Source organism: Heteronotia binoei, chromosome 10, assembly GCF_032191835.1.
Source record: "Heteronotia binoei isolate CCM8104 ecotype False Entrance Well chromosome 10, APGP_CSIRO_Hbin_v1, whole genome shotgun sequence".
NCBI lineage: Eukaryota > Metazoa > Chordata > Lepidosauria > Squamata > Gekkonidae > Heteronotia > Heteronotia binoei.
This window is the reverse complement of record NC_083232.1, coordinates 68,848,163-68,870,723: the sequence shown is the minus strand read 5'-3', so window position 1 is coordinate 68,870,723 and position 22,561 is coordinate 68,848,163. Positions and strand designations below refer to the sequence as shown.

The following is a 22,561-nucleotide window of genomic DNA, read 5'->3' as shown; positions in this document are numbered from 1 at the left end:
AAGATGCCAGATAGATGTTGGAAATGTAAAAAACATGAAGGTTCTTTCTACCATATGTGGTGGACTTGTGAAAGAGCAAAAAAGTATTGGCAGATGATTCAGCAAGAAATTTCTAAGATCTTGGGATATGAATTTAAGAAAGTTGCAGACTTTTATGTTGGGATTACAAATGGAAAAATTTCCAAAAGAAGATAGAACTGTAATTTGGTACTTGCTTTCAGCTGCTAGGACATTATATGCGCAGTTGTGAAAGCAAGAAAAAATACCAGAAAAATGGGATTGGATTATAAAAGTTATGACATGGAGAGAAATGGACAAATTAACAAGAATATTAAGAGACTATGATTTAGAAATTTTTAAGACGGACTGGAAAAAGTTTAGAAGATATGTAGAAATAGAGTGGAAAATAAAAGGACATTGGACAATTTTTGATAATGATTAAGTTTTAGAAAGAAGAATATAATTTTTTGTTTTATTAGTTAAGGGTACCTTTAAATATTAGCATTTTAAGTAAATAACACTGGCGGGGGTCAAGTAACGGGGGGAGGGGTGGGTAGAAAGTAATATATGGGGTAGATAAAAGAAGTTATTAAAGATGTAAGAAATAGATTTATTACCATATGTTACCAATAAAATTGTTTTAAACCAGAAAAGAGGCACCCTCCCCCACAACCTACCAGTGTTTCCTCTAAGCTGAATTAGTGTGAGCTAGCTCATAGTTTTTTTAGCTTCTGGCTCACACATTTTTGTCTTAGCTCAGGAAAAATGGCCCCTGAGCAAACTAATTTGTGCAATAGCTCATAACTTTAATGTCAGTAGCTCACAAAGTAGAATTTTTACTCGCAAGACTCTACAGCTTGGAGTATTCTGCCAAATGTTTCCTTAGATTTCCTGTCTTGAGCTCTTTTTTTCCAAGCCGCTACTGGAACACAGATGGGGAAACAGGAGTTTAGGCACTGGACTACATGATATTAAATCATAGAAACAGAGGGAGGGTTCAACTCCTTTCACTCACATGTGACCCTTTGTCACTTAAAACTGGGCACCTTATTCTGCTTTCAGCATGGTTGGTATGCCTCTTGTTTTTGTCAAATGATTTTACTGCCATCATATATATAGATTTGGCCACTGTTTAATCTGTGCTTGGATAGTGAAAGAGAATAGACAGATGAAAGAATGATCCATGCTATTGGGGGCAAGTCAGGAATGGATGAGAAGCAGACTATGAGGAGATTTACGTAATCTGATGGGAATTCCATGCAGTTCTGTGGCATGGCTGATTATCAAGATTGCATTTTTAAATCTGAATGCATTTTTAAAAATTACAATTGTTGTAATAGGTATATTTCATAAAGAAGACATTATTTGTATTTTAATTCTAGAATTAGGTTAGCCTTGGTTTATTCATGAACTGCAACCTTTGACACTGCTGCCATTAGTCACATGATGAGCAATTGTACAGTATTGTGTACAATTTTAGCAGTAGCCCATCAATAAATGTCATGTTCAGTTACAATGCAGCCTAAGAAGCTGCCCCTTTCTAAATACCAATGAAATATTATGGCAGACTTCTCAATCGGGTCTTAATTTTGCTATAATGTAGCAATATCAGGGGAAAATAAGAATTTCTGTACAGAAAGCTCTGTATAACGTATTACATTTGATTTTTTTTCTAGGTGATAAAACTAAATCATATTTTTTCAGCAGAAAAGGTACAACAGAGTTGTCTTTTAAAGATGGACAGTTGACTGAATTGGAGGATCTTAGCAGGTGTTCTGATTTGGATGTAAAGGTATATAGGATTTTTTGTTGCTGTAGCTAACTTCCTTGAAGAAATTTTGAGCAGGGGTGTCAATCAGATGGCCTGTGGGATGGAACTGGCCCACCCACTGCTTTTATCCATCGTGCACTCACAACTGTGCAAGGGAGGGAACAGGAAATCGCTTGGGAGAGTGAGCAACAACCCCATTGGTAAGCCAGGGGGTGCTGCAACTGCAGTCACTCCAGCCTCCCTTCCCTTCCAGGACACAGGGCGACGCAGCTCTTTTCTTTACCTATGCTGGACAAGCCATCCTCGCCATCAATGCCCAACACCTTCTTTCCTCACACCTCAGCCAGTGACATCTCCAACCACCCCAGCCAAGCACTGCAACAGATGGCCAGAGCAAACAAAAATTGTAGCTGTTGAGCTCGCTTGTTCACTGGGTAGTTACCACTCTTTGCCAGCCTCAGGGGAAGGGAAGCCTTGTAGACCACCCGTGGCCACTGGCCAACTAGGTTTAGCCACACACAACTGGAGAAATGATTTGCACTTAAGGCAGAGCAAAAACAAGCTGCTCCCCAGGCTCTACGACCGGGGGGAGGGGGGGGCACGGAGAGCAAGCATGAAGGATCCAGTCTGGGATGACTAGGCCAGCAACAGAGTCGGAAGGAAATCCTTTGTTATATGGCTGGTGCTTTTCTGCTTCTCTACATTAGGAGACTTTTTTCTCACTTCAACAAAAAGGCAGTTTGCTCTCTCTTTCTTTGTTCTCCTGGGAGCTGAAGTGAGGCTGACTACTTTCCAAACCAACCTCCATCAGTTCCCACAGCTGGTCTCTAGAGCCAGCAGGGGTTCTACTTCCTCTCGGTTTCCTCAAACAGCAGTACCCTGAGCACTTTGCATGCTAGCAGGGGCTGGATAGTAGAATAAGTTATTAAAGTTGTGATTTTTTTTACTTGAAAAGTAGCAGCTGAAAAATATCAGTTTAATGTACCAGACTCCGAACAATCTTTTCTAAATTTGTGTCTTTCCAAAACAATTTCTGATTTTCCTTTTTCATGTGAAAGATTCATAAGCTGTGTAAAACAAATGATAAGCAAAGGGTTAGTTTGTACTAATCTCTCTGGATATCCTTTGGGTATTTCCACATTACATGTACAACATAATGTGTTATGAAGTTTATATCCATTTTTTTCTTAATTAAATGCTGGATGAAAGATCACCTGATTTAGGTACATCATATGTCTCATGCCTTCTCTGCGTGCAGGATTTCCTGACTAGATAAAGTCATAAATAGGCCCAAAGTTGTTAGTCTTTTCTAACTTTACTGTTTTCCTTCTCAGTCTGTGAGTGTAAACAGGATTGGGTAGTTCTTAATGCATTAGTGCAAAAAAGCAGTACAGTAAAGAAAGCATAATAATATAAGCATGCCCGTCACTTAATGTAAATTTAACACATCCCACATTCTCCCTCACAGGTTGCACTGCTGTGTAATCTGTCATTTTTGCCCCCATATTTTTTGAATAGAAAGTTTAGAGTTGATAAGAATAGCTGGTCAGCTTAGTAGAGAACTGGATTAGATATAATTAAGTGTGTTAGAGTAATTTCACACTACAGAGGATTTGTTGGAAAAAAGTACACAATAAGCAGGATTGGTATAAATTGTGTGATTGTTACAGTATGGAAAGTTCATTCTGGTTTATTTTCAATGGAACTGTAACTTTCATTTTGTAGAACAATTTTTCAGAAGAAATTACTGCTGTAAAAGAAAAAGCAGATGTTTTGGAAGCTGAGAAAATGTATGTATTCTCTCAAGTAATAATGCTTAAGTGAACTAATTTGCATGAAGAGAGCAGCAAGGAACAACATTTCTTTCTACCAAAACTTCTTTCCAGTTTTCTTTTATCTTAATGTCAAAATTAGATAAATTTGACAGAATGACTGCTTGTTGCATCTGGCTGTATATTTACTTCATTTATAACCACTGGGGACACATATGCCTTCACAGCAACCTTGTGAGGAAATTTAGGCTAAGAGTTTGTGAATGGCCAAAAGTCACCCAGTAAGCTTCCATGGCAGAGTGAGGATTTGGGTCTTTTGTGTCCTAGTCTGACAACCGGTACACCACCCTGGCTGTCAGGGACTAGGAACTCTTCACAGCCTGTATAGTTTTCTTATATCACTTATAATATTTGATCAGTTTTTTATATTTCAGTACCATGACCAGTAAGTAACAGTCCAAAATAGTTTGTTCTTTCTTAATAACAGTTATTAAACTGATGTGTGCATGAGGACTGTGGTAGTCTGGCCATCTGTCCACCTTTATGCTGCTCTTTGTCAGTCTTCTGTCATTCAACAAGAGCTCAACACCGTAACTATTTCAAAAAAACAAATATAGCACAGCAGCCACTTTCATTGCAGCGGTGGTAGCTCAAGTATCCCTCACATGATGCCTGTGGCCGCAGTGGCGCCCACCAGCACCTTTCCTGACACCTACCAAGCCAAGTGTGTTTAAAGAGTGGGTGGGGCTTTAGCCCAGCAGAATTTCTGAGCTGCTGTGCAGGTTTTTTAAAAAGTTGCTTCAGCAGCAGCCACCACCACGGCACAGGGATCTGTGTGTGCAAAAAAATATTTTTAAACAATATGATCATTTTAAAAAGCAACATGCTCAACACTTCAGGTAGACTCTCTGTTTAAGAGTTACTATTAGAGTTAATCAGGTCCCCACTCCCTGTGTTCGGCAGTTGGCTCCTTCCTCCAGCAGAATTTCAAAGGTGCCCAAGGGCTCAGAAGTTAAGAACCCTTAGTTTAGCATGTCAGGCTAATCCTCATGTCACAACTCGCACACATATCCCCACATTACATGCCCCCTTGATAGTTGCTTGCAGAAAACATCCATGATTGTAGCATCATCACAGTTGCCAACACTGAATACCCATTGTTTCCCCCCCTCCCTTGTCCACAAACAAGTATCTGTGGTGAATAAAGAAACAGGGATGAGCTAGTGAGAACTGCAGAATTTTGTGAACCCTCAGACAAGCTGCCCTTAAATAAGTCCAACCCCTTAACCCAGGCTGTGGCTGTTCCTTATCAGCAATACATAGAGGCAAGCAGGAGAAGAGGAAGCAGTAACTGTTTCCTGCCTACTCACTTAATCTCCACAACCCTCTGAGCCTATTTTCATAGAAGGGTTTGTGGCTTCTGACCACTCTGAGGTTTTGTATTTACGGAAGAATTTGCTACTCCCCCCCCAACTTTGTGAAAGCAAAGCCCCAAGGGAGAAAGAGGATCATTTATCAGAAAATGATGCCTTCACTGGCTAAAAGGAAGAGAGGTCAGGTGGACTGACAGGAGAAGCAACAAAAGCTACTGACTAGCTTCCTCCCCCCCCCCCCCCCCGTTTTTGTTTCTCATTGAAGAATTAATGTCTAATGAGGTGATAATTTATTGGTTGCTTTTCCTTCTTGCTACAGGAAAAGTAATTGTGGAGGTTGTGACTAGTCAGAAATAGACATCTGCAGGGAGTAAGTCATGGCAGATGTCCAACCATGCCACAAAGTATGATGATGGGCATGAGAGGAGCAGCAGCAGCAGCAGCATCCCCTTTCCTGTAGGGAACTTTTGATCCACATTACTATAGCCCAATAGCTATAAAAAACATGCTGGTGAGCCTTGTAGTTGCCAACACGTCATCTTTGCTTTAACAGCAGTCACATTACCTTTAATGCAGTCCACAATTCGAATGCTTGGGGATGCACAATATTCAAACATTTTGTATTGGAAAGATCTAGGACCTTAGACCAAAATGGAAAAGTAGTTGCAGATGGGAGTGCAGGTGGGGAAGATGTTTATGTTACCCTTCAGATACACTCATGCCCGTCACTTAATGTAAATTTAACACACCCCACATTCTCCCTCACAGGTTGCACTGCTGTGTAATCTGTCATTTTTGCCCCCATATTTTTTGAATAGAAAGTTTAGAGTTGATAAGAATAGCTGGTCAGCTTAGTAGAGAACTGGATTAGATATAATTAAGGTAACAGTTTTGTACTAAGGTGTGCATGAAAGATTAATTCTAGGGATCACTCCAATAGCCTCCAATACATCTGACTGAAGAAAGTCACCTGTTCACCTCTTCAGTCAGGTGAATAGATGCTTGGACCACTGCTCTTGTTGCCTAGAAGAGACCAGAGGAAAATGTCAAAGCACAGTGATAGATCCCTATATGTTGCAGCTTCAACATCCCAGATTTATCAAGGACATACAGTCCAAAACATTAGCTTGTCACTAGATGACACTGGTCCAAGGGACCAGTGGTCTGAACCACTGTTAGCTGAGGGACAGGTGATTGGTTTGCAAAAATACAGCGTCCTTCAGATTTGAATACTGAATTTAAAGTTCTTGCATCACTAGTTACATGAGTTTTTTGTCTGCATAAAATTTAGTGAGAATACTGAACATCAGCATGTGAACCTTGATAAGCATGAGTTTCCACTTCCTTCTGTGAAAGCAGTTGTTTCCCAGCGGCAAGGTACAGTAGTAAAGCCATGGATGAATGGTAAGATATTGTATTATTTCATAATACCCCAATATTTAGTTCGCTATAGTATAGATTTTGTTGTTCATGTAAAGCACAGTTCAGAAGTCATTGTACTTTTGACTATCAGGAATAAGCTGTGGATTTGTGTGCCCCCTTCTTTCCCTCTCATGTACTTTGGTTCATGATATATAGTAGCCATAGTTTGCCATGATGTCCAAAATCAGAATGGGAAACTGATTAGCAGTATTCATAAGCCCTGTGCAGATAAGTCATCCATGTGTTGATTCACCATGCAGAGAGAGAGCAGGCAGAAGTGTGCTGGCCCTGTCTCTGTAAAATCCCAAGCGTTCTGCACAGTTTGCACGTATGGAGGAAGTGCTCGTATGTGAGTGCTCTTCTGCCTCCGTCATCAGCTATGCTTAGAAACTAGCATCTCTAATTGTTGGAAGGGCAAATGCACAAGCACTTCCTCCATGCATTTGCACCATCGGGGCCAGCACACTTGTGCCTGCTCTTCCTCCCTGCACAGTGAGTCAACACATAGATGTGCTATAGCTTGCCTGTTTCAGATGTCACAACAAACTTAGACCACTGTGGATCGGAAAATGGAAAAAAGGATCCGTTTGTAATGGATATATGGAAACATAAGCCCTCAGCACATTTCAGGTAGGCAAATGAACATGTGAACTGGGCCAAAGGGTTTAATTTGTGGTCAGATAAGTGAAATCTAATTGAAAAACCCTTCCACCTGACTCCTCAGGCTCTATTAAAAATGTTTGTGCTTGTAATCCTATATTTTGCATTCAGATCTGAGGGCTACTGCATTCTATAGTTGCTCCTGAGTTCTGGACTTGCTTTTACTAGCCTGAATTCAGCTTGTTTGGGAATTGTAATAGATGCCTTTGGATTATGCGGAGATGTCAGTTTGATTAAGATACTACACAATAAACTATCTTATTAGCTTTCATCTAGCTAAATGCATCACTGAATAGATACAACAGATATATAAGATTAAATATGTTGCATGTAATCTGCTGCGTTGAGACATGCAGCTAGTTTAATGGGCCAAGGGACTTGAATTCAGATTTATGAACGGAAGACCCTTCGCGTTAAGATTTTTGAAAGAGATGGGAGTTTTAACAGTCATATTATACATGTGAGTCTGCTTTTTTAAATAAGAAAAAATTCTGCTAACCATGTTCAGTACCCCGGGCTAAAAAGCTAAGCAGTTTAGGAGATCCTAATTTGATTCTTCTTTTTTTTTTTTTTGCAAAGTTCTGTTTTCCTAATTAGGTAATGCCTTGCATAAATTTGGGTTGTGGTCTAGTTTCCTTGGGGGAAAGCAGGAAAGCTCCCATTGTTTTGTATATTGTACCAAAGGTAACTTGAAACTTAGAGTGCTAGATCATAGGTCTGAATTTGCTGGGTTCCAAATCATAGTAATTTGTGTTTATAGTGTTTGTTCTGCAGTGAATTTTGAAATCTTCACAGGCTCTCAGGTCAGAGTAGTATTGATTGAATCAGCAAAGCTACTGTTCATACCTTGTCATATTTCTAAGACTTCTGAAAATGCAGAAGATGGTTAGTGTAGAATTCTTCTTGTTAACATAGAAATGTGGCATCAAGGTGTACAGAGGGGTCTGTGTAGAAATATGTGGCTGTCAAACAGCAAGCGTTAGAGGCTACCGTGGCATCTCCAGTTTAAAAGAATCAGGCAGGAGGTGATGTGAAAGACTTTTGCCTGACACCCTGGGGAGACACTGCCAGTCTGAGTAGACAGTACTTAACTTGATGGACCAAGGGTCTGATTCAGTATGAGGCAGCTTGAACACATGGTATACCATACCAAAAGGCACTGTTGCCGTAACTGGCATTAGAAGAAGAAGAAGATGATATTGGATTTATATCCCGCCCTCCACTTCGAAGAGTCTCAGAGCGGCTCACAATCTCCTTTATCTTCCTCCCCCACAACAGACACCCTGTGAGGTGGGTGGGGCTGGAGAGGGCTCTCACAGCAGCTGCCCTTTCAAGGACAACCTCTGCCAGAGCTATGGCTGACCCAAGGCCATTCCAGCAGGTGCAAGTGGAGGAGTGGGGAATCAAACCCGGTTCTCCCAGATAAGAGTCCGCACACTTAACCACTACACCATTAGCAGAGCCTTGGGAACATAATTCTGTAGCTACTGTTCTCCCTTTAGAATGTTGTTTGTATTTGTTTTCTGTACCAGTGCCTTTTTGCTGAAAATGCCTTTTCTATAGGTGCATTACTTTTGTGTAAAAAATAAAATATGTACCCTCCATGGAGCATATGAACATGACAAAATATGTATGTATGAAGAAATGATTGTGTGTGTAAAATGTACACACTCTCCTGCACATGTGTGACATCAGTGTAGGAAATACACCTGAATTAAGTGACTTCAGCATCACTGTTTTGAGAAAGACACATTTATTTGCCTGTATAGTGTTAGTTGTGTTCTTTGGAATCCTGATAATGCCATCGCTTCTAAGGTTTATCACAATTTAAAACTTCAGTAAGACAGAAATGCAAAAAAATTTGTCAAATTATTTCTGAAAAAAGGGCAGAGAAAATCAGAAAATAACTCTTGTAATGAAGTAATAAATTTGGCCATTTTTTTCAGCATGGTATTTATCTTAGATTTCAGATTCTCCTGGAAGGGTCCTCTTGTGCCTTCAACATATCTCAACAGCTGTGGATCTTTGCAAGTAGAGAAGAACACAGGCGTAAGTCCTAAATGCATAAATGGTTACACCATAAACTTCTGTTGCCTCTAAGCATTTAAAATTTAACAAATACTGAGCTTGCTGAACAATTTTAAACTGTTAAATTCAGTTAACTTGATACAATATCCCTGATGACCTGTGCTATTTTCTTCCCCCCACCCTATTCCAATGACCTTGCTTTGTACTCTCCTTTTAAAAATCATACTTCTGGTTATTGGTATAACACTTGACCTTGGAACAGGGGAAATAGCATGCCTGATTGCAGTTGTCTCCACAGTGGCTTGCTAGGCATGGAGGAAGACTGCTTTTTCAGGAATAGAAGATATCAGAATGCCAACTTGTCACATTCAGAGTTAGTCTTGATTGTCTCTGTCAAAATCCTAATTGTTATCCAGACTCTTTTAAAAATATTGCGACTTAGGTTGGAGAACAGTGTGTGATTAAAAACTGTGGTCAAGGTCTTGAAGACCTGTGAGTGGTTCTGTGTGTCCTTGTTAGTTTTGCACATATGGTTCTCTAACTGGAGTCTCTTCCATCCCCATGCTGAATGGCAAGCTTTATTTGAACTGAAGTGAATCTCAAACTCAGTGACTGTTTAAATACAAAATAGGAGTTGTTCAAATACAAAATATGCTCAAATGCTGTTCAATATACAAAATATGTTAAAAGTCCCAGTGGATGTCTGTAAAAGTGTACATGTGCCTAATCTAGCATAGTAAGTAAATAGATCAAATAGGCTCTAAAATCAGTCAAAATTTAATTCCCTGTCTTAAGCTACATGCCTTTAAGGCTATCCCATCCTCATTTTTGTGGTTGTAAATCATATTACTCTGTTTGGGGCTAGCAGTGCAAAGTCTATGTTTCAACTCAGCTGGCTGGAATACTAAATGATGAGAGAAGTTTGATTCCCTTACCAGTGGTTTAAGGTTCCTAAATTAATCCCAGTTCTATCAGTTATGTGAAGATGGAATACTGAAATTAGCTGTATTCTCCATAAGTAGCCTTTCTATTGGGATCTTTGGTGGCCAGTGAGCTGAAAGAGTCTGCCATAAATTGTTACAACTTAGGCTGGAACTATTTGCTACAATTTGAAATAAAGTGCACAGGTGAAGTTCTGCTGTGCGCAGATGAAGCATGAAGGCTTATTTGAAGTGTGAGAATTCACTGATGCACTTTATTTGGAATTATAAGATAAGAGTGACTCTGATGAAGATCAACTCAAAACAGAAATGGAACTGGCAGCCCATCTTCATCTTATCTCGGCGAGGATGGGATATACGTGGAATAAAATAAAATAAATAAAGAGGAGTTGTGAATTAGATTTGTTACTGTATTAGGGTTCTCTCCCACTGGAAGAAATATGTGGAATTGCCACACTTGATGTGTCATTCTTGAGGAGAATTTTGAATGGATGGATTGAAATACATGTATATTATTGTTTGTTCGTACGGAAGACCCCTACAGAGGAAGGGGTCTTACGGAAGGGTTCGTACGGAACCTTAAGGGTTCGTACGGAAGACCCCTACAGAGGACAAGGTGATCATCCTTGGCGACTTCAATGCCAGAGTAGGTAAAGACTCGGAAGCCTGGAAAGGAGTACTTGGCAAACATGGCATTGGCAACTGCAATGACAACGGGCGCCTCCTGCTAGAATTCTGCATGGAGCACCAGCTCACCATCACCAACACTATCTTCCAGCAGAAGAACAGTCTGAAGACAACCTGGATGCACCCACGGTCCAAGCACTGGCACCTTATCGACTACATTCTGGTGCGCCAGAGAGACCTTCGAGATGTCTTACACACCCGAGTAATGCCCAGTGCAGAATGTCATACGGATCATTGTCTTGTACGCTGCAATCTCCGTCTTCACTTTAAACCCACACCCAGGAGAGGAGGTATCCCTTGGAGGAAGTTTCAGGTTGGCAGTCTCCAGTCAGCCGAAGTTAAAGCTGCCTTCCAGGCAGAACTCCAGTCAAGAATTGAGGACACCAGTTGCCCCACAGACCCTTCTCCAGAAGCACTCTGGGAACACCTAAAAACTACCGTCCTGCAGATCTCTGAAGAAGTCCTCGGGTTCTCCACAAGGAAGAACAAGGACTGGTTTGATGAGAACAATCAAGAGATCCAAGATTTACTGGCGAAAAAGAGATCTGCCTACCAAGCACATCTTGCTCAGCCCTCCTGTCCTAGGAAAAAAGCAACCTTTCGCGCTGTATGTAGCAACCTCCAGTGCAAGCTTCGAGACATTCAGAAGGAGTGGTGGACCAAGCTTGCTGAGAGAACCCAGCTGTGTGCAGACACTGGTGATTTAAGAGGGTTCTACGAAGCCCCGAAGGCAGTATATGGTCCATCATATCAGACTCAGAGTCCCTTGCGTAGTGCAGACGGCCAAGTGCTCCTCACAGACAAGGCATCCATATTGAACCGGTGGTCGGAGTATTTTCAGGTTCTCTTCAGTGCCAACCGCGTAGTTCAAGATTCAGCAATTCACCTCACCCCACTTCAACCAGTGAAAACAGAGTTGGATGAGATCCCCACTCTAGAAGAGACTGTTAAAGCCATCAAGCAACTGAAAAGTGGCAAGGCAGCAGGAGTTGATGGAATTCCACCAGAGATCTGGAAGCATGGGGGCACAGTACTACATAGCTCACTTCACAAAGTACTTGTCGCCTGCTGGGAACAAGGCAAATTACCACAGGACTTTCGCGATGCAATCATCATCACCCTATACAAGAACAAAGGGGAAAAGTCAGACTGCTCCAACTACCAGGGGATAACCCTGCTCTCCATCGCAGGCAAAATCCTTGCCAGAATACTCCTGAACAGACTGGTGCCCGCCATTGCAGAAGAACTCCTCCTCCCAGAGAGCCAGTGCGGCTTCAGAGCTAACAGGAGCACCACCGACATGGTATTTGTTCTCAGGCAGCTCCAAGAGAAATGCAGGGAACAAAACAAGGCTCTGTATGTGACTTTTGTCGACCTTACCAAAGCTTTCGATACCGTTAGCAGGAAAGGCCTGTGGCAAATCTTGGAACGTTTAGGATGTCCCCCAAGGTTCCTCAGCATGATCATCCAGCTACACGAAGACCAACGAGGCCAAGTCAGACACTGCAACGACCTCTCGGAGACCTTCCTAATAGGCACAGGTGTAAAGCAAGGCTGCGTTCTCGCGCCAACTCTCTTTACAATCTTCTTTAGCATGATGCTTCAAAGAGCCGCAGTAGATCTAAATGATGACGATGGTGTCTACATCCGCTATCGCACCGATGGCAGCCTGTTAAACCTGAGGCGACTAAAGGCCCACTCAAGGACAATGGAAAAACTCATCCGAGAGCTACTGTTCGCTGATGATGCTGCACTCGTCTCCCACTCGGTATCAGCTCTGCAGCATATGACGTCCTGCTTTGCAGAGGCTGCCAAGCTATTCGGCCTAGAAGTTAGTCTGAAGAAGACAGAAGTTCTCCACCAGCCTGCACCCCAGGAAGATTATCACCCTCCCTGCATCACTGTGGGTGAATCAGTTCTGAAGACAGTCCAGCAGTTCAGCTACCTGGGGTGCATCATCTCCTCAGATGCTAAGATCGACAAGGAGATCGACAACAGGCTGGCAAAGGCAAACCGTGCCTTTGGCCGACTGCACAAAAGAGTGTGGAGCAACAAGCATCTGAAAAAAGGCACAAAGATCAATGTTTACAAAGCGGTCGTGATGACAACCCTCATCTAGGGCTCCGAATCGTGGGTTTTATACCGTCATCACCTGCGACTCCTTGAGCGCTTTCATCAGCGCTGCCTTCGCACCATCCTCAACATCCACTGGAGTGACTTTGTGACCAACACTGAAGTTCTCAAGCGGGCGGAGGTTACCAGCATCGAGGCACTGCTGTTGAAGACGCAGCTGCGCTGGGCAGGGCATATTTCTAGGATGGAAAACCACCGCCTTCCCAAGATTGCCCTGTATGGCGAACTCTCCACCGGCCATCGAAATAGAGGGGCACCAAAGAAGAGGTACAAGGACTCCTTGAAGAAATCCCTTGGCACCTGTCGCATCAACCATCACCAGTGGTCTGACCTAGCCTCAGATCGCAAAGCATGGAGGCACACCATCCACCAGGCTGTCTCTTCTTTTGAGAACGCACGCATAGCTGGTCTTGAGGACAAAAGGAGATTGAGGAAGAATCGCACTGCTACAGCACCAACCCTAAATCAGACTTTTCCCTGCAGCCACTGTGGCCAGACCTGCCTGTCCCGCATTGGTCTTGTCAGCCACCAGCGAGCCTGCAGCAGACGTGGACTATTGCACCCTTCTTAAATCTTCGTTCGCGAAGCCAAGCCGAGAGATATTATTGTTTGTTATCTTACAATAGTTATTTATATGTATTGATAAATTGCTATTATTAGTGCTGAATTTGTGCCCTATGGCCATGTACTTTCTACTTCGTTCACAGGTGTTTGAGCTATTGTCTTTATTGTTAGCCTGGGTTGAACATACCTATTAACTTGGTGAAAAAACATTGCAACAACTCTGAAATCAGGGTAGTACATTTTTTACCAGCCTAAAAACTAAATATGGCTAAAGGAAAAAATCAAAATGACAGTGATCAAAAGTTCAACTACAATCCTACCCAAGTATTTTCAGGCTCTTTTGGGTATAGATCCCAATTCTCTTAAGACTATATTCATGCAAAGCAATGGCTTAGATTCACTGGAGGATTTCTGTGGATGGAATTAGATGTGATTTTCACAGATTTCCCCCTTTCTGCAACCCTCCAGCTCCTCTGTCCCCCTGGAGCAGCATTTCAGAATGCATTTTGCACTGCAGCAGGAGTGGAAAGGTGAGGAAATCATACTCCCAACAAACAATTTCTATTAATGGAGATTTACCATGGGATCTAAGCCATTGTGTCCCCAACTCCAGAGTTCAGACAGATGAGCATGCTTGGCTCTTTTTTTGCTTTATCTTCCCAAGAAACCTGGGAAAGTAGACTGGCCCAAGGTCACCCAACAAGCTTCAGTGGGCAGGAAGTAGGGATTTGAGCAGAGGTCTCTCAGATCCTAGTTTGCCACTCTGCTACACTGTGTGTCTATGCATACAACCAGGGGTCATTTAATAGAAAAAGGGGTGCTGGAGCCTGTTTGCGTATGCCATACACCCCTGACATCACCAGAAGGTATACTAAATTATATCAGCTCAGCAGCTACCTTAAAATGCTTCTTGAATTATAATTGACATAATAAAACCTTACTCCCATCATATTTTTAAATTGCTTTCTTCTATGTGGCCACAGTGCCATGATTAAGATTTCCCTCTGTCTGCTTTATATGTTTTGGTTATTTTCCCATTTTTTATGGGGGAAAATATTAGAAAGTTTGTCAAATCTTAAGAGTTCAGCAAAATTTTTACAGGGAATGGAGCCCAGAAGCAAGTTTTTGTTTCTGGGGGTGGGGGAGGGGGTGGTAAGAAAGAAAGAACACAATAAAATTTAGAGGTTCTGGAACGCCTGAGCTCCTGCCCAAAATGAGGCCTGCATAAAGAGACAGCTGAAACATGAAGAAAAAGTATTGCTTTTCAAATAAAAACTGAGGAAAACCTGACTGAATTCTTCTGTTCTGTTGCATTGCAGACTTGTTTTGGGCTGATTCTACCCCACAGGTATTGCCGGTTACATTTCAATTCATTGAATGGCTGTGGGAGACCAAAGTGCTGGTATGCACATGTTCCAGAAGCTGGGGATGCAAAGGTAAAAATATTTTTGAGAGGAGAAAAATTAACTATTTTGTTCTTTGTATAAAATATTTCCTTCCACTGAGAAAGTGCCAAGGCAGAGTACAGATCACAAGACAATAGGCCAGGAGCCAAACTACATTAGCTCTTAACATTCAGTGAATCTGAGAAATCTTCTCGTTCAGCATACAAAGTATTGCTTGTTCTCTCCTTTCAGGGCATAATTTGTGGGGTAGTGGGGAATGGTAAACTACAGCTTTCCACGGAAGTATAAGTATTTTCTGAAACACATGCAGAGGGAACAAGTAGGAAGGAGAGAGGCAGCACATGAGACTTAGGATGCCCTGAACCTGCTTTTACGGGGAGGGCGGGATATAAATTGAATAAAATTATTTTTAAAAATCTTGTTCTAACAAATTATGGTTGTAATTGCACTTAGGAAACAGCAGCCCTCCTTTTGCCAGAGGCTCTGCCATTGCTGGAGGCTTTGTCCTAGTGCCAGGGGGCAGCATTGGGGGTTTTCTTACTGTAGAGAAGGGGTTATTAGTGGCCCCCTGCTCCCCCCCTCCAATTGTGGGTTTCTGCTTGTTTGTATATAATAATGAGCATAACCGTTTCTATAGAAAACATGGTGTTATATGTGTATTAATCTGTTGCTTGATCAACAGCGGCATTCTCTTTGATTGCTAGCTAATCTATATATTGATGTTCAGTAATTATAAACCAGGATCAGTGAACTTTAAATTATTTGTTCGTGAGAATATGTTCCTGTGTTATAGAAGCTTGTAATATATTTGGTTTCTTTTCATTTTCTAGCTTTGCAGTGAAATAATTAAGAAATATATAAGTATTGGTGAAATAGTTCTTCTGAAACGAGCAGGTATGATACAGTGCATATAATTACTGTTTTTTGATAAGCAATATATTGGGCTTGAAGACTAACATACTGATTTTTGCATGAATCCATGTAAAAGGCTGTACAACTAATTGCATCTCAAGACTTATTTATTTATAGAACTCAAAATTCAAGTCCAGTGGCACCTTTAAGACCAACAAAGTTTTATTCAAGGTATAAACTTTCATGTGCGTGCACACTTCTTCAGATACATTGAAATGGAAATTAACTAGTCCATACATATAGGGTAGCAGGTGAGCAGTAAATCAGCATACAACATAATGAAGATGTTTAACAGATGCAAGGATCAAGCAGGAATAACAAGCTTAGTTTATATGGTTACCATTTGTTTGGATTTCATTCTGGGGGGGAAACATAATGTACCAAAATTGGAGATTTGTTTGTAAATATACCCTTCTGAACTATGGACTGCTTAATTGTGGAATGGACTCAAATTTTGTTCTGTTGCTTCAGACCAACACCTGAATTTATTTACTTCTAGGCAGCCTTTGTTACTGAGACCTAAAGTGAATTGTGCTAGTAAGAATAGTAGTCAGAGCAGTATAATACATTCAACATGCAATAACAGGGGGTTACAAAACTAGAAAGATTAGCACACTAAGCACAATACATTACATACAATAAAACCGTATACATTATTTATTTAGAAAAATGTTAGGCTGTCTCTCTCCAGGAACCTGCCCAAGGCAGGTTATGAAACATTAAGACTACACTGCTGTGTATAGCTTATTGTTAAGTAAGATCTTTTATATAATTTCTATAACTCTCAGTATTTATGCTTGTACTATGCTTCTTTCTAGTGGTTCCAGGCTTCTCAAATGCTAATGCACTGGTTATTGGATGTCCTATTTTGTTGATTTTACTGGGCTGAAATTATCCCTGCATCCTGCACCTGACAATAGCCAGGCTGCTGCATTTTGGATGAGCTGAAGTTTCCAGACTGTTTTCAAAGGCAGTCTGATATAAAGTACATTACAGTGTCAGAGCCTAGTGTCAGTCCAAGCCAAATTCCAGAGCCAGAGTCAAAGTTCAGTCCAAAGGTCAGTTACGGAGCAAGCAGAGTCCAGTTCAAAGCATTATACAGGAAGCAAAGTCCAGCAGTCCAAGATCATTCACTAGTGCAGGGAGAAAAATGTTAAAGTCAAGAGCCAGTCCAAGAGTCACAGGAATAGAGTTCACAGCCGTGGTCATTGAGTCAAGAGGTTGGTGATTTGTTGCTTCTGCAGCATGCAGGCTCCTTGCACTTGGTTTTATAGGCACTTCCTAACAAACCCTTATTAACAGTCAGCTGTTTGGGAGTACTGCTGCAACTACTCCAGGCTTTCATCAGCTGGCGATGGGCTAAAAGACATGCACTCTCTTCTTACTTGCAGTTCCCTTCTAAGCTTCTGTCTCTGGCATTCAAAGAGTGGAGGAGAGCCTGGTGGACTGATCTCACTTAACTGGGTTTCACCTGCTGCATCAGAGCTAGCTGCTGGTGGCTCTGGGTCAGCTGCTGGCTATGAGCCTTGATTTGTCTGTAGCTCTTCCACCCTTACTTCAGAGCTGACTACATGAAGCTTCTCTGCTCCTGAGGAGTCCACAACATTGCTTGTCTCTTGCTGACCCATGACATACAATTATGTGGATGTAATCAAAGCATGGATCACTATGGCCAGATCACACTTTACAAGAACCAGCCAAAGCTGTTAGAAGGTAGTGGCACGAAATGCCATAGGGGAGCTCTGCATCCCCAGGATTCAGTAGTAAGCTATGAACTTCTTCCTTCAAGGGGAGTACAGCTCCCCTTCAGGGCAGGCTTACTCCTCAGTCTTTGAGCAGCCCTGTCACTGACCTGCAGAACATACAACAAAAAATGCGCTTATTACAAAATCAGAGAAACAGTATATATAAGGAAAACAATGAAAGCCACTTAAAATGTCAGGCATTAATGATGACCCTGTTCTCATTATAAAAAGACTCTCCTAAACAATTCTGTTTTACACATTATGCAAAATGGTGTGGGTTTTTTTGTATTTTTGTGTGTGCATGCTTGCACCTGGAAGTCATGTCATCCTCTAGTGACTGATCCCTACTGGGGGCCTGAAGGATATTCAGAGAGGTGGCTGAATAAAACCTGCCCCTGTCCTCCCAACTTGGTATTTTAAGGAGGTCTCTCATCCAAGTACTCACCAAAGTTGTGTCGATGCGCTTAGAGACCAAGAGGGTGATTCTTAGCGACGCAAGAATGAAGGCTGTACACAGTAGCTGTAAAACCACTATATACATTTATTTACAACACCACTCACTCTTCTGACTGACAATATGCTCCGCTGCACTCTAACTCCATTAACCCACAATCACCACAGTTACTCTGTACATTTATACATTGGACAGCCAATCAGCAACTTGCTGTGTCATGCTGACTCTGCTGGCTGATGCAATACCTTCTGGCAGCCAGCCACCTGCTGTCATGTAGATCATCTAAGCCTCTAGATCTACTTTCAGTTCTGCAGCACATGCTATAAGCTGTCTCTTTACATATAATAGTGACAAGTTGGCCCTGCTTAGTTTCCAAGATCTGACGAGATTGGGCTTGCCTGGGCTCAGACTGTGGGCAGCTGTTTTATGATAGACTAGTGAGCATTTTCTTGAAGTTAGTTCTTAAAGTTCTTTGAGTTTGTGAGTGGTTTTGACTAGTAATGCTGAAAATGAAATAGGATAGGAGGCTTAAAGTATGGGGGGCACGGCAACATACATATAACTTGTTGAGGAAAATCTGGACATTATTCTTCTAAGCTGTGTTCCCTCTAAGCTGAGTTAGTGTGAGCTAGCTCACAGGTATTTAGCCTCCAGCTCACACATTTTTGGCTTAGCTCAGGAAAAATGGCCCCAGAACAAATTAATTTATGCAGTAGCTCACAACTTTAATGCCAGTAGCTCACAAAATAGAATTTTTGCTCACAAGACTCCGCAGTTTAGAGGGAACATTGCTTGTAAGTAAAGCTTCTGTTGGCAGGGAAATGGCATTTCTTAACATCTTGAATAGTGTTGGAAACACTTGAATAACCTGGTACATATGAAGGCAAGTTAGATTAAATTGATATTATCACTTTTCAAGTTTGGGTGATATTATGAACCAATAACTATTAAACTGGCATGAGAGGCTGAGATGCTCAGTTAATTCATGGTTTGGGTAGGACTAGGGTATTCCATTATTTTCAGATCAGGAATTTACTAGAAAGTTGCTGTAATTTTTTTTTATTAGATGACCCTTCAGATCTCTTCCAACTCTGTGATTCTATGAATCTGACAGGGCTGCTTTCTTACAGTGCTCATTGAAATAATGCTTGCTTATATGAAATAACCTGGACTTGTGTTGGGGTGAGGAATGTTGCTGTAAGCATTAAAAATCCTCTCTACTTAAATTGCTTATTCTCTTTAGTCCAGATATTCACAGATTACTATAAAGACGTTACTCGTGGGTTGCAGTTGGATTTACAAATGCTGAATGACTTGCTAATATCTTTGCTCCAGTGCTGTTGGTTGAAAGAATTATTTCATGTACTCCACACTTGCCTACTGATTAAAGTTCAGGTAGGAGATCTTCTGAAACACTTCAAAAGTCCTTCAGAATCAGTGAATGTGTTTTCAGATACTATAATAAATGCTCACTTCTATTTACTTGGGTATTCAGTTCTAAGCTATTTATCTAAAAATTGTCAAATCTGCCTTTTAAAATCTACAAAAATTGATTTTTTTGTGCGTGGATGCAGCCCCAAACTAGTCAAATCTGAAGGGTGTGGGTCTTTAATTTACAGCTTTACCCCTGGTTTTCGTGAATTGGAATAGGTTTTTAAAAATAAGTCTCTAGCCCCTTTTATTGTGGAGATACAAAGGGAAAGGCATGACTCTGCAACAAAAGGGGTTATACTTTTAAAATGAAAGCTGGGATTTTAAAGAATATGAGTCTTGTATTGTTATATATCCTATTGTAGATTTTTAAAAAATAAAAAAGTGGACTGAAGGAGGGGGGATGGCCTCTGCCAATATACTGGGGCAGGGAAGCTGCAGGAAGCCCCCCTTGCTGCTGTGCTGTATCAGCATCCACAGCAACAGCGGGGAAACCAAACAAATCTGTTCCCCTTTGGAAACTATCCATGTCATATACCAGAGCAATATATCTTTTGTAACTGTAGTTATTTCCCACAACTTGCTGATGATCCCCAAACATGGATTTTTCCACTGTTCCCAGCTACCTGAAATATGGTTGTTTTAAATTTTGCTGATGAATTGCTTATACTTCACATATTTAGCTCTAATGTTAAGGTTTTGTTTTTGTTCAGCCTACTATAGATGTTCTTCTCAAAGTGTTTGAACATGTGGCTTCCCTGAAATTAAAAGAAGTAGTGCCTGAGTTAATTGATATCTCTTCTAAGGTATGGCAAATAGTTTACATTCTTCTAAAAAGTTGAAAAACCTTCTGCTCCAGTGCTTCTGCTACTTGTGCTAGTATCTCTGTTCCTACTGATTATCCAAAATGGCATTTATGATGATCTTGCCCACTTCCCTCCCTCACATTTGAGATTTTCTGTCTTTTGGGGGTTTTTTTTGCTGAGCAGCCCTTTTATTTTCTTTTTATTTGTTTGTCTATGACTTTTGAAAGTTCAACATAAAATGTTTTATTTAACTTGGAGGAGAAAAGGTCAGGCAGAATCAGGTGTAGGATGTATGAGGTGAACAGATAATAAAACTGAGGTAATTTAGTAGTCACACAAACACCAAACAATGTGTTGCCAACAAGTAAGTGTTTCTTTTATTCAACAAGGTCTTTAAAACTCTTTTCATTTTTCTTTTCTTTCAGTTTCACTTTTCTGTGCAGTTTCTGCTTAAACACTCAAGCTTAGGTTTCTGAGTTTCACAACACACAATGTTTAGAAGGGAGGAACAGTAAGTTCCCCAAATCCTCCTTTATACACAAACTGGGGATCACTCTTTTTTTCCTAGAAGCTATTTTCCTTCTTAACTGGGCAAGATCACTTTGGTTTACTAGAAGCTAGTTCCATTTTTTTTTTGCTAGAATGAAGATCCTCCTTGATCCACTCAGCCTTCTTCCTAGTCCACAGTCAGTGCTTAACTGTCTCTTCTTCAACTGTCAGTTTCCCAACCATGATTCCTTAACTGACACTCTCAACAGAATTCCATTCAAGCAACCTGTCACTCAAAGGTTCTCACACTCAATTAGGCATTAACCCTTGATGGTCTGTAACAACTTTTTTGCTTTTTTTCAGTCCACCTTTTTTCTTACTGAAGACAAAGGGGAGAGGGTGATTCTGGAAAAATTAACTTTGGGAGATCTAAGTGTGATAAAGAACCCTTATTAAAGAAACATATATTTGTTAAATAATTCTAGAGTATGCTTATACATAGTTGTTTCTTATTGTCATTTTGGATTAAACCTGTCCTTCCAATCTGTGGGGTGCTTAAATCTGACCTTCCAATTTGGGCACCTCAAGCTAGTTTCTCCTTCTTGCCAATTGTTCAGTATTTTGTAAGTTCAGTTGAATTCATTTGTTAATACAATACAATCATTGAATCCAGTTATCAGAGCAAATAACAAAGATTACAAACTCTTCTTCTCATCTAAGACCTGTGTGGCCAGAGAGATCAGTGTGGGTTCCAAGCTACAAGGGGGGGAGATACTTTGAAAAGGCCAGGCCAGCCATCTAACTGCCTCTACTTCACCAAGAACAAGGCTAAGTAAGCCTAACTATGTGGTCTGTAGTGGTTGCCACAGCTAGATGGATGGCTTGGCCTGGCTGGAGTGGGAGTGGCTTCTGGGAATAAATACACATGGCTTATTTGACCTATCTACAGGTTTTCTAATACTTCAGTTCATGTGATGACAACTGAATACGCTGTGACTGAAAAGTGGGCCAGTGAAAGGACTAGCAGAAAATACTTTGGAGAAATGCCTGCTACTCATTTGTGAGGGACAATGAACAGGCAAAAAGTTTACTTAGAATGTACTACTAACCCCAACCCAAAAGCCATCTTAGATACACGGGTCATGTGTGACCTGTGGAGAAAGAGAACATTCTTTGGATATGGGTTCCATCCCAAAGAATATTTATCTTGTTTTGTAGTATGGGCTTGACAGGGCAGGGAAGTTGATCTGTTAAATTTTCAAGTTCCCACTGTAAGAAGAGGTTTTCCTCTGAGGACTGATGGAGGAGGAATGAGGACCCCCACCATATAATACTGTATATTTGTGATGGATTTGGAGACAGTTCAGCTGCAGGGAGCCAGGTGTGTTGGGGAACTTAATCAAATTCCATTGGAGCTGTCTGTACCATGTTTTTAAGATTCCACATAGGTATGCATATTGGAAAGCAAGAAATTGGAATCCATTGTCTGCAGTAGCTGTTTCATATAACTTTGTGATAAATGCAGTCTTGACTTTATTATAGTTGTAGTACAACTGGCGTTAGCGAAGAGAAAACTATGCAATTGCCAAATCTGTGTTGGGAATTTCATTGATATTTTCACCAAAGTCTGCACATATTTATGCATGGAATTCTGCCACCAGGCTTTGTATCTCTTAGCACAAGACATAGATAGCTATGTTTACTCAGTCTCTTACATAGAACACCTTGACCTCTAGGTTTAGTATGTCTTCTTTCAGAGATGTTTATATTAATTCTTCTTTTTTGTTTGTTACTGTAGTTTATTGATGGTGGAATGGTTCTTGACTATGAGCATTTGGGCTATATCACAAAGTTCCTTAACCAACTGCAAGTTTCCAGTCAAGAAATAACTACTTTTATGTCCCGGTATGTACTTAATGCAGTTTGTAGTGCAGCTAAAATAAAATACATTTGAACTAATTCAACAT

At 41.0% G+C, this 22,561-nt stretch overlaps 1 protein-coding gene across 1 annotated transcript in view; it reads left to right on the top strand.

Annotated features, from left to right (window-relative positions):
- Positions 1-22,561, top strand: part of TOPAZ1 (testis and ovary specific TOPAZ 1) — a 67,267-nt gene that overhangs the window by 19,688 nt on the left and 25,018 nt on the right. The window contains exons 5-13 of the mRNA XM_060248840.1: positions 1,677-1,792; positions 3,497-3,561; positions 6,208-6,320; positions 8,962-9,047; positions 14,671-14,787; positions 15,588-15,651; positions 19,112-19,263; positions 20,013-20,105; positions 22,393-22,499. Of these exons, the coding sequence (XP_060104823.1) occupies positions 1,677-1,792; positions 3,497-3,561; positions 6,208-6,320; positions 8,962-9,047; positions 14,671-14,787; positions 15,588-15,651; positions 19,112-19,263; positions 20,013-20,105; positions 22,393-22,499 (913 nt within the window). The remainder of the gene's footprint in view (positions 1-1,676; positions 1,793-3,496; positions 3,562-6,207; positions 6,321-8,961; positions 9,048-14,670; positions 14,788-15,587; positions 15,652-19,111; positions 19,264-20,012; positions 20,106-22,392; positions 22,500-22,561) is intronic.